General features: G+C 41.0%; 1 protein-coding gene across 4 annotated transcripts in view; it reads left to right on the forward strand.

The window, feature by feature from the left end:
* The first annotated feature begins 1,049 nt into the window (after positions 1-1,049).
* The window catches only part of LOC141802856 (LIM and calponin homology domains-containing protein 1-like), a 31,222-nt gene continuing 19,199 nt past the window's right edge, over positions 1,050-13,072 (forward strand). For all 4 annotated transcript variants that reach the window (XM_074686628.1, XM_074686642.1, XM_074686651.1 and 1 more), the window contains exons 1-5: positions 1,050-1,495; positions 12,335-12,405; positions 12,530-12,599; positions 12,684-12,821; positions 12,925-13,035. In XM_074686628.1, coding sequence (XP_074542729.1) covers positions 1,379-1,495; positions 12,335-12,405; positions 12,530-12,599; positions 12,684-12,821; positions 12,925-13,035 — 507 coding nt within the window. In that variant the 5' untranslated portion in view covers positions 1,050-1,378. The remainder of the gene's footprint in view (positions 1,496-12,334; positions 12,406-12,529; positions 12,600-12,683; positions 12,822-12,924; positions 13,036-13,072) is intronic.

A 13,072-nucleotide genomic window follows, 5' to 3' on the forward strand; every position in this document is an offset into this window, starting at 1 on the left:
AGGTAATCGTCCTTTTTGGAATCCCCCTGGTCAGCAGTCTACCTTTTAGCTGACACCCATTCATTGTTTTGTCACATGAGGTGATGAAGTGGTTAAGGCCTCAACAGTCTCACAGCTTGAGGCTTATCCTCCCTGTTCCTGGCTTCATTTCAGCTTTAAAGAGCTGAAACAGAAGAGAGAAGACTGAAGAGGTGTTTGTAGATTGTTAGTGTGGATACTGACATGAGATCTTTTTGTCAACCACAAGAAAATGGCACAGAATGACATATGATATATTGACCTATAAAGGTAGTTATTGTTGTGTATTAGTGCTTTGCAGCTAGTTTTTAGACTCAATAACAATTAGTATGACTTTTTTTTGTGTGTGTGTGTGTGTGTGTGTGTGTGTGTGGGGGGGGGGGGGGGGGGGGGGGGGGGGGGCTGCTCCAACACTGTATGTTTTTCTTGTTTTAATTTTTTTTTGCGAAGGCCTCACTTGCTGCATATAAAACTCACAAAACTCACATTGGATACTAAAGGTAAAGAGCTACAACCCCACTGTGCACTAACTCTTATCAGCAGCTCTGGTTACTTTCACTGATCCCATTCCTTCCAGACTGTTTCTAGGAGTTCATGAGTGGGTTGTTTTTTGTTTTGTAACTCAAATCTGTGATTTTAAATGCAAGCCCTATTTGTAAACACAGTGTATTTGCACATGCACTGTAATACTACTTACGGTATTTTGCATTTTTTTCTAAAATTTCAAGGTAAACCATTATTTCCCATTTAAGTGTTTCGAAACATGGGTGGGATAATTCAACTCTTATATTGGCTCAAAATGAGCAATAAATCAAACTTATTGATATACTTTGCTTACTTGCTCTGCGCTTTCTAAAGCTAAGATAAGAACAAAGGAAATGTCCTTGATCAACCAACCGACGCATGTGAACTGTGGAAATAACGGGATATCCTCCAACCCCCCCCCCCCCCCGATCGCTATCTCTCTCGGCCTCCCCCCGCGTGGATTCCTGCGTGCGCGTTCACGCTTCCTGAATTGCGCGGCGCCTGCGGTGGCGGACGGCGGCGTCAGCCTCACGCAGTTTCAGAGGCGTACAAGAATTGTTATTTTTAGCGCCTGGCTCGTGTTGCAGCGTCGGGGTTGAGGGAGACTTTTTTCTCCATCTCGTTGCCACAGTTCGAGGAGGGCTCGCAGCGAGCTGGGACGCAACGCAGTCCTCTGACTGAGCTTGGAGCTACGTAGTGAGTTGACTGATAGCAAGCGAGGAGGATATAACGGACTGAGAGCAGTGCAGGGAGGGGAGCACCACCGCATATCTTGTCACCGTATCATCATCGTCCCACAGACTCTTTGGTACCCGTTCAACGGCCGGTCCTGGAGATGGCTAGCCTCGCAGTAAGTCGAGACGTCCCCAGTGCCCAATCACCGGACGTCTCGGAGCGGTTGGAGCCGAACCATCCTGAACCAGCCTGTCAGGAGGCACAGAAATGGATAGAGGTAAGTGACCGTCCAGAGGGATAGAGGGGCTCAGGGCCCTGCTGCTAGAAACGGGTCATACTGTCATTACAGACAGTGTGACTACTGGTATAAATAAGTGGGACTACGGCACCGGTTCACCGTCACCTGTTGTGGGCACGATGCAGTATCAGGTTACCCTGTGGGACAACGGCTGTGCAGTGCGTGGACCAACATTTGTGTCGAAACTTTTCACACTTGTGTATCTGAATGGAACTTAACACCCAGACCAGACCTCTCATGAATATTGACGCCAGCTATGTTTGAAAAATAAGGCATGCATGCTTTATGTCCCTTAAAGTAGCCATTTGTTGTCAGTTTGAAGTGCCCGTTTTGTCCTCTCTAGGAGGAGGAACGCCCCCAAATTTCAGGGCGCGAGAGCACCCCGGTTGCCATGGATATATGAAACCGGGCCAGTGGTCATGCACGAGATGCTGTTCTGTACCAGTATTTGATCTCATCGGATGAGATTATCGTTTGTGATTTTCTGCATTGCTCCACCATCATCTGGCCGGCTAAAAACGCCTCTCTCCATAAGCCTGAGTGGTGAATCACTATCCGCCTGCGGAGAGCTGCATTATGACCTATTTTTTGTTCTGTCCCAACGGTGTTTGTCCAGGCATTAGCTTAGCTACCTGCCAGCTGCAATCTCAGATTTGGGTTGTAAAGCTTTGGACGACAACAAAATCATCTTGGTTTGGAAAGTTTTGGCTACAGCTTCATGCTTTGGCTGTGTAATTATCATCCATGCAGCTGTCAAAAACAAAATACAGTCACAATGTCAACTGTACATGAAGAAAGTTTCATTAATTTGAACCCTTTGCATGGAAACCACACAATGAGCACATGGTTCTGATATACAGTGAGAATATCGTGGATAAAAGATAAAAAAGACAAACTTCATACTTCTACTGCTATCCTTGAAAGGAATAGTTCAAACGTCTGAAATAACACAAAATCTTTTATTTTACAACAATTCTTTTAATTGAATTTTTAAATGGTTTCAATTTGTCCTTAACGTAAGATAAACCATGTAACTAGGTAACAGGGTGTTTTCCAATGCCCAATGTTTTCCAACCTGAATGTCATCTCACAAGGGTCAACATCTAAATGAATAAAATAGGACACACCAGTTTAACATAAGCTAAGCCGATCTCAGGTCCCAAAATATAGTTTCCATGTAAAAACATTCAATCTACCAAAATTAATTTGCAAGGGCATCCCTCCAAATAATTTTTGTCTGTCTGTCTGCTCTTCTGTCTGTCTGGCACAAATTTAATTTTCTTGCATGATTACTTTCAGGCTGTCAAAGGCCACAGAAGTAGATAATTTGTCTCCCCTCCACACAGTTAGGATCTGTCAGTGTCCTACATACAGTTCAAGAACAATCAAAAGGATAAGCCTTTATTAAATATCTATTTCTGTGAAGTGAAGTGACCCATTTCTGTGGCTTTAGGGATACAAATGTGCACAGATAGTTTCCCACCTAACTTGCATGGTTATCTCTTTGACAAACGATGTCCTGATTTGAACTATCTCAATCCTTGTACTAGATATCTTAATCCTTGTGCTGTCAGACAGAAGAAGATCAAAGAAGTCTTAAATACTTAAAATACATATTCATATTTGAGGAATTAAGTTATCAGATATGATTTAATTCAGTATGACTCACATCTTAAAGAAATGGAGAACCCTCCTATAACCTCTCAAGTATTACGGACTAAGTTTTAAGTTAAAAGCACCCTTTCCCTCAGTGATGGTAGAAACCGGATCCATTCAGTTATTCTTTCTACTGCTTATCCCAATCGAGGCTGCAGGGGGCTGGAGTCAGTTCCAGCTGTCATTGGCCGAGTGGCGGGGTACACCCTTGGCAGGTTTACTGTCTATTGCAGGGCCAACAGACAGACACACAAAAGGCAAGTTTCCAGCTAACCTATCAAGCATGGCCTCAGAAAATTGGGTGGGGGAGGGTGTGAATTACCTCTGCCAAGGAAGTTATGTGTTTGGGAGAGTTTGTCTAACTGTCTGCTGTGAACAACATAACTCAAAAAGTAACGAACAGACCTTGATGAAAAGTTCAGGAAATGTTCAAAATGGGACAAGGAAGCAGTGATTAAATTTTGGAGGTGATCCGGATCACCATCTGGATCAAGGACTTTTTTTAAGGATTCTTTATCATTGTGAGATAGGGCCGTTTTCACCTTATGTTTGTATAACTCCATAATAAATGGCCAGATTGCTTTGCAGAACAATACAAGACAAGATCATGATAATTTCCGACAGATGTAAAAGTTATTACTAAAAGTTATTAAAAGTTAATTTGATTCTGGATATTAAGACCTGGAATATGAATATGAAAAATGCACTGGGTCATCAAAGTTTTCAACACTGTCAGGTAACAAATTATCGTACAAACCTGCAACTTACACCAAATTGTAACAGACAGTCTGCTGAAAGGGAGTATAATATTAAAGTAGGACTTAAGTGTTTACAATCACAACATGCTTGACGGAGGTCTGCGCTCTCTGTGTTCTTTTCTAGTTGTAAATGTTATACAGATATACTAACAACACATTCATTCATTTCAGTGTTAACAAGAATACTTGTTTACTTAGAATACTTAGTTTGAGGTCCACAACTGAAAACATGAGAATGGAGTAGAAGTCAAGAGACAGTATTTATTAAAATACCAAAGCACACATCATAACACCTGATAATATTTGGAGTCTATTCGATGGTAATGAAAATCAGAGTTAAAACATGTTTTGGCTTAGAGCCACATCTTCACAACAGTAAACACAATAAAAAGAAAAGCTTGAGTCTCACTGCAGAAAGAAATGAACACATTGATGTTAAATTATTTTGTCTCTAGGTTTGTCAGTGGAGTTGATCTAAAGTTCACGCTGTTTCCTAAACTCTTATTGCTCCTTCCCCTTTTGCCGTGAACCCAAACAGTTAAGGTAATTTTGGCCTCTCCATGTTAATCTCTTTTGCAGCTTCTGTGTAACTCTTACTTTGTCGTCTTCCTGCTTCCTAATTCTCCAGTTATTTTCAGAGCAGTCAGACCGACACTATTTGTGGCGGTGTATTTACACCCTCTCACAGGTGGGGATGATTCAGGTTTAACCCTTGGCATCCTGACCCCATGGTCCATACAGCATTCCCTGTCTGTGTGTTTTGCTTGGCTGTTAGAGTATGCAAAATATATCCACACACCCACATGCACACCCATTAGCTATGATACTGCTCACAAACTTCTCAGACACGCCCTGATTGGATGACACTGGTCACTATGGGAACACAACATGGACAGGCTCTCAGGTGTCACTGTTTCCAGGGAGGGCAGTGGAGCACTGGGCTATATACCACCACATGACCCGGGCAGGAAATTAGAGTGCCACAAAGAGGACCTTTCTATCTGTTTATAGACGAGACAAAGCGGGATTAGACCGTCTCAAAGCTAATGCACACTGTGGGAGGTGACCTAAACCTGTTGGATGTGGCGCTGAGAAGGTTAAAGTTGTACCAGCTTAGAGAAGTTAACTTTAGTGAGAGCATTTAACCTCTGCTTTCACCCAAACACAGTACATAACAAGAGTTAAGGCCTGTCACACAAGAAAGAACTAAAGAATGAGTGTGACTGAATATATGTGTGTGTGCGTGCGCCAGATGTCACAGCTGTCCTGGGCAGATTAACTCCAATAGTCTCAGACAGCCAGCTGTGTCTGCACAGTAGAGAGACAGCGTGAGAGCAAAGATTCATGGGGTCTCCATGCATTACCAAATAAAAGAGTGTGAAATAGTGGTGACACAGGCCTGCTGTTATCAGAAATATCTGCTGTGATTCAGAGATTTTCAAAGTTTTTGCATAGGAGCCCAGTGGATAATACTTACTGCGTGGATGATGAAAAGCAAAGTGAAATGTGGTTTGAAGTAAACAAATACTCTGTTAAATAATAAACCTTGTTGTGTTCTATTTGTAGCCTGAGAACCAGACTAATCTAAACCCATGTTTTTTTGTTTTTCCTGGCAGATGTGTCCTGCCCCCCTTTAGTTCAGGCACATCTCAGTCCAGCCTGATAGAGATGGGAGCAGTCACAACTGTTTAATGAATTAACTGTAAGCTGTTGAGCACAACAAGATAGGTTCAATTTATGGCATGTGAAGAAACGTGAAATCTTGTCAGGATTGGAAAATGTTGTCTACAAGATGTTTCATACTACTGGAAGCATACGACTGAGACGTTAGAACTGGGAACCTATAGCCTCACAGCCTGAGGGGAACATCACACAGCTCATTGCTCTGATTGGTTGTGGTGTTTGTGAGGCAGTATGGTTGTTAGCGCCCACTGAAACAAGAAAATAAATGTCTGCCAAAATATGATGGCTATTTATAATTTTTTTTCCCTAGATTATTTTTTTAGTACTAGTATTTCATTTAAGTGTGGTTAAACGTGATGTTTTGAATACTTATAAAACAGATATTTGTATTATTTAAAGAAATGCTTGTAAAAGACAAACATCAACCATCAGCGAGCAAAGCGTCTGATGCCGTCTAGTCTCAAGTCTCTCTGGATATTAAATCTGATCAGGATTAAATTCTTCCTCAATCTGGATTATTTCTTAATCCCTTCTTCTTTCTCTCTTCCTCTCTCAGGTTTTTCCTCTGTTTACTCTTCCTCTGTGTATATCACATGACCATGAGAGTGCAGAGTGCCTACAGCACATGATAGCATTATAAGAAAGCTAATGCATCTGCAACACCAGAAATTAAAACACCAGGCTCTTTGAGTGATGCGCATCATGCCGGTGCTCTTACCCTCCACACCTACATCATCTGACTTAACCAGAAGCACAGAAGCACACTCTGTTGTAATCTACGTGTCTTTTATCTTAGTAGGAGGATCTCAAGGTTTATGATTCCCTTCTTCAAGATTTGTCTTTTTACCAAAATATATGATTACTAGTTTAAAAAAGATGCATATAGAAAATGTTTGTAATGAAAAACTTTAGGTCAGTAAATAACAGCATTAATTGAAGTTTTAAGAACATTTTGTTGACTATTAAAATAGAATTGAATATCACCTCTTTCATTCTGACAATCACAAAAACCTTTTGCATTCTTAAGCCTAACCTTCAGGAATAATTTCCCCAACACATGGGAAAAACTGACTGCAAAGCTCCTTATTATCATTCTATTTTAATCCTGTCCTGCAAAATCCTGGTGCTTAAATGCACAACAGCACACGAGGTGATTACTCCAGATTAGACCACCGACTTTATGTGCTGCATATTTTTCTCCTCCTCCTTGAATTTCCGACTTTTCAACCCTCTCATTCTTTTCATATTTTTACAGTTGTTTAAATAAAATTTAAGTGTTCTTTGGCCTACTTCCTGGGCTTCTCTTTGCCCCCTCTACATACACACACACACACACACACGCACACACACACACACACACACACACACACACACACACACACACAAACACACACACACAAACACACACAGTGTCACCTCAGGGTTTAAATGGAGATCTGCTGCTGCCATTCACTCAGACTTAGCAGAGGAGTCCACCATGAGTGAGAGGCAGCCAGGGAGGCTCGAATTACTGTTGCTGGCGCTGAAATACCCCCAAGGCCCTTGGCTTAGTTTTTCTAGCAGACATTAATGCTCACTTGCCCCACACACACACACACACACACACACACACACACACACTATTTGACTTTTAACACACGATCATGATAATCTTTGTGTCTTGAATGTTAAACCAAAATATGTACTCTGACAACCACCATAAGGGTTGTGTTTAAGTTTCAACAATTTCTTCATAACCCATAGTTAACCACCTCCACTGTGTCTGTATCCTGCATCCCACACACGCACACACACACACACACACACACACACACACTCACACACACACACACACACACACACACACACACACACACACACACACACACACACTGCCTACACACTGCATAGTCTCCCTGCTCTCACTAAAAAGAGTGCTCTCTCCTTGACCAGTGAATTATGCATGGCTGTGCTGTAAATCTTTCAAAGACTTGGAGACAAACCTTAATAAACGTGACATATGCCTGTGTGTGTGTGTGTGTGTGTGTGTGTGTGTGTGTGTGTGTGTGTGTGTGTGTGTAATTTTGAGTGTGTGTTTGGGTGTGGGTGTGGGTGTGTGTGTGTGACAGAATGATGAAAGATATGCAAGAGCAAGAGATGCCAATGGGAAACATCTGGTCATCACTTACATAAGAAAAAACAATAGGTTGTTTTCTTAGCTGCAGATACACTGTGTGTGTGTGTGAGAGAGAGTTTTTGTGTATGAGTGTGTGCGTGTTAACCATCATACACATGCCACAGAGATGTAAGTAAATTGTATAAAAAATCATAAATATCACCAAGAAGAAAGAAAGAAAATATCAGATTATTTTTGTTGTAAGAGGTGAAAAGCTGACAAACAGATGATCTCAAAGAAGCGTGTGTCCTGTGAAAGGTTGTACACATGTGTTCGCTACATATGAAAAGGCCAGACAGAGAGTGTGTATGCCTGCAGTTGACAGTTTTGGTGCTAACTGTAATCTGTGCTAATCTGGATTAGGAGTCGAACCTCTCTGTTTTTCTCTTCATCTTTTGCTGCTGGTTACACAACAGCTCCACAATGCAGCTCGTGTTTTTTTGTGTGTGCTTTTGTGAGTGGGTTGGTGTAGTGGTAGTGTGCCGCCACTCTTGGCCTCCTGGTTCCCTTCTCCTCCTCTGCTGCCTGCAGAGGATTGACTGCACGTTGACGTCCAGGTTACAGGATTGAGGTTGTACCTACCGGGCGTATGACTGCATTTATCCAAATCAGGGACATGCAGAGGGGCCTGTTGTTTAGGAAATGAGGACACAGAGTAGTGTTACATGGGCTTAGCATCAATTTAATTATGTTTCTACTAAAGCAAAATGCTAAAGGAGGGGTGAAGGGGGCAGCAGCAGGTTTCTCTGTCAAGTACACCAAAAGGAGAGCCAAAATTCAGCTTGAAGTACTGTTGTACAGGTTTTCCATCTGTAAATGGCCACAGTGATCATATTAGAACCACAATTCTGATTACTGACACCAGTATTTTGGTTGGTGGATGTACAACATGATTGTTGAAAAGCTTAAGAAGTAAATGATACATCCATACACTGATGGAATCTCACAGAAGGGGACTACTAGATTTAACTTAGTTCATTTATACCCATCACACAACGCTGATTATGTTATTGGGAGCAATTTAGAGTTTCATCCGATTCCAGTGTAATAACTTGTATGCACTAATGCGGGATAAGACGTGTAACTTTGGGGTACAAGTAGGGATGCACGATATTATCGGCACAATATCGGTATCAGCTGATAAAAGCTTAAAAACACGTTTATCGGTATCGGCAGATATGAAAATTTCTGCCGATATGCACAGCCAATACGGTGCTATTCAGTTAGGATTATTATTATTTTCCATCTAAAAAATAAGCTCCTTAAATAAAATGTAGCACGTCATTTATTTGCACTGCAGAGCTCTGTGTCTGTCACCAGGTTGTTGCAGTAGCTCTAAAATAATCAAATGCAACTTGGTTATGTTTAAAAGTGCATTGTACATTTAAAGTTCATGTGATCTAAAGAAATTATTTTTCTGTATTTCAATACTGACTGTCTTGAGTTTGAAAAAATAATACATTTCTTAATTATGGTAAAATCAAATGTTTTTTGTCTTGTTTTATGTGTGTTTCTTAAACAAACAAGATGGTCACAATTAGAGTAACATATAAATTCCAGTTCAGGATAGACCTAGCTTTCTTCACAGTGAAAAAAACAAACAAAACTTGTGATTATCGATATCGGCCAAAAGGGGTTTTGATATATCGGCATATCAGATATCGGCAAAAATCCAATATCGTGCATCCCTAGGTACAAGGCATGAAATGAGTGTACAGATTACTGAAGTTAAAGTTTAATTAAAATATAAAATATTTGAATGTTTACCAGCAGTTTGGTATAAACAAAGCTTCAGAATGTACAGAAATTACTATTCAGTTGTAAACTTTTATACCCTGTAGACTGGTAATGCAGCAAAACACAAAGAAAGTGCATTGGAGGTAATATTCCATATCAGGCAGCCAAGAGTGACCGTAGAAAAAAGGGCATGTAGCTGATTGCCTGGATCTGCCCCATTGATCGGGCCCTTCGACTGGTACCCAGCTTTGAGGGGCTGGACTGGACCATTACCCGATTCCAGGATCAGGATCTGTGCATTCCTAGTATGTGGTTCCTGATGCGTCTACAGCCAGCCTTAAGCAGATTGAAATGAAAGGAAAAATAAATAATAAACAAAATCATGAAATCAATTTACGAACCTAAATGTGTTTTACACTTTTATTTTGGGTATTGCTAAGAACCTTATGATTTGATTCAGATTCTTGAGGTTGCGATTTGATTCAACATCAGTTTAATATTGATGTAAATGCTTTGATTATTAATTTTCCTCCCTCATCTTCTTTGTTCTTGGAGTAGTTCTGGCACAGCTTGGTCTTGTGTTTGGGGTGGTTTTCTTGCTGTAGGATGAACCCCTGACCAACTTGGCATATTCCAGAGAGTACTGCATGGTGCTGCAGGATTCTGTTGTAGCTGGTTTTGGTTCCAGGTGCCGCAGACTCTGGATCCAGCAAAACAGCTCCAGATCATCTTGCTTCCTCCTCCATGTAAGTGTTTGATGTCACACACTGGACGTAAAAGAAGTCCTGCTTCAAGAACCACAGCTTTCAAAGTTTGACTCATCAGTCCATGGTACCGTTTTCCTGCCTTTGGTAGTCCACTGGCAGTGTTTCATGGCTCAGGCAATCCTCTCTTTCTTATTCTGGCTGTCTTAGTGATGGCTTTCTTTTCTGCTGTTTGACCTGTCAAACCTGCATCTCAAAGTCTGCTCTTCACTGTTGAAATGGAAACCTGCTTACTATGACCTCTTTGAAGCTGTACTTTAAGCTGTTGTCCTATGAGACGTCTGTCACACAAGCTGTTGACTCTCAGAACCTTGGTCTCTGATTTTGTTGTAGCTTTGGGTCTACCAGACATCTTCCTGTGAGTTTCCAGTCCCAGTGTCTGAATGTCTTTTATAGCTGAAAGAAACAGTTCTCATTGACACCTTGACTTTTTAGCAATTACTCTGCAGGAAAGACCTGTTCCTTGAAATGCTCTGATGGTCTGTCTCTCATCCCTCTTCATTTTATTGCATTACAATACTTTCTGTGGTACAATACTTTTCAATACTAAGTATACCCCAGAGTATGGTTCCACGGAGTGTTCCAGCACTACTTTAATACAGACAGAGCTGGTGGAGGGAATCAAGAAAACTTAGGACTCCTGTAGGAATCGGTAGCACCAACTTTAAGGGCTTGATTAATCTCCATTAGTGTTAAAGGGTCTTTTGAATTACGATAAATTGTACATTATTTTTCAGTTTTAGGTACACTTTCCTTTTTTGTTAAACCTCTGGCAGTTCACTGCTTACTTTTGTCGCATCTCAAGCTATTCATTAGACTTAAACTGTTTGAATTAAAAAAAAATCAGGTTTTCTAAAATATTTGACCAAGTAAGTTCATGATTTGGGATTTAACCCCCAACCCTCTGATTGAGAGGAAGAGTGTACCATCTTGTGTTCTTTACAGCAGACTTTAGATCAGCGTAGCTGCATTTGATCTAATTCTTTCAGTCATGTAGTAAGTTTATGTTGTGGTGGCAAAACAAAGAACAAAATATTTCCCCAGTCCCTCCTATGCAGTCTTTCTCTTCATGTGTGTCTTTATTCTTTGTGATTAGGGCTACACGATTTTGAAAAATAACCTAATTGCGATATTTTGGACCAATATTGCGATTGTGATTTAGCATGCAATTTTTAGAGGGGATGTGTGTCTTCTACATTATTCATTTAACACAAGCAATACATCATTCTGTAGTATGACCAACACGACAAAGGATATTGTCAACTTATAAAGAAACGTAAATAAATCGAAGAACTGTAAATAAAAGCAAAGTTTTGGCTCAACCACCGAATTATGTAAACTTGTGGATTGCACTTTTTCAATGCACTTTAAAACCTTTCTTTTTTTTAAATTGCTGCCTTTGCGATTTGAAAATTGCACTGTATTACATTGTGATGTTGATTTAAAATAGATTAATTGCTCAGCCCTATTTGTGATGTCATTAATCCTTTTACAGCCTCAGTTCACCATCAGGTCCGTTGTATATTTCACTATCAAAGTTTTGAAACAGCCAGTCAATGAATGACACGTAGAAATAATTCATACAGAAAGTAAATGCTTTTTTCTGCCTTGACTCTGACAGATACAAAAACTGTGCATCGGTTTCATATTTCTGTAGTTTATTAGATTTAAACTTGTAGCATTTTGCTGCATGGAAGAACAGGGGCCATTTAAATGAAGGTCCAATAAGGATATGAACACTACGCACTGTAATTCAAAACTATATTTGAGATGGATTACTGTTGTCTTTGCTGAAACCTGAATTATTGATTTCATTCAGGTTATTTTACATCCAGGATTATCTTCCCTAACACATTAGATGGCAGGTGTATTAGATCTATGGGTTTATTGCCACTTTTAATTTAAACACTTTTTGCTTTCTTCATCACAATATGACAGTATTTTCTTTCCTGAGTTCTTATCATCATGAACTGTATATCTCTGAATATCCCTATAATGAATCAGTAAAAGTTAGAAGCTGATTAACCTCATTAACGTCTGTCCCTCTCTGTCCGACCTTCTCCAGGCCGTCACCGGGAAAAGCTTTGGCGAGAGGGACTTCCGCAGTGGATTGGAGAACGGCATCTTGTTATGCGAGTAAGCCTGTGACATCCCTCTCGCTCAGTTTTTGATGACAGAAGTGGCAACAATGAACATAAACCTCTTTAAGACTTAATAAATCTCTGACTTCTTCTCCTCCTCCTCCTCCTCCTCCCTGCAGGCTGCTGAGTGCAATCAAACCAGGGCTGGTCAAGAAGATCAACAGACTGCCCACCCCCATCGCTGGTCTGGTAAGGAGACACTCTCCTGTGTGAAGCAGGCTGTTCGTCAAAGTGATAAACTGACCCTCTGTGGTCCCCTGCTGTCATTTTTAGGACAACCTGTCAGTCTTCCTGCGGGGCTGTGAGGAGTTGGGCCTGAGGGGCTCACAGCTGTTTGACCCTGGAGATTTGCAAGACACTTCCATACGAGCAAACCTCAGGAACTCCGACTGCAACCGCAAACTCAAAAATGTAAATACTCAATGCCTTTTCTTTCTTTTTCTTGCTTTTATCTTCTACGTCACTGTTTTAAGCATGTCTAAATATACACAAACCCTTTAATGATGTTTCCTAGGTGCTGAACACAGTGTTCTGGCTTGGGAAAGCTGCCAGCGGCTGTGCCTCCTACAGTGGCCCAACGCTCAACCTCAAGGAGTTTGAAGGGCTCCTCGCTCAAATGAAGGTGGTGAGTGAAAACAGCCAAGGGGGGGAGGAGAGAGAGG

This window comes from Halichoeres trimaculatus, unplaced genomic scaffold, assembly GCF_033239565.1.
Source record: "Halichoeres trimaculatus isolate MK-OKI-2021-1 unplaced genomic scaffold, fHalTri1.1 fHalTri1_scaffold_2, whole genome shotgun sequence".
NCBI lineage: Eukaryota > Metazoa > Chordata > Actinopteri > Labriformes > Labridae > Halichoeres > Halichoeres trimaculatus.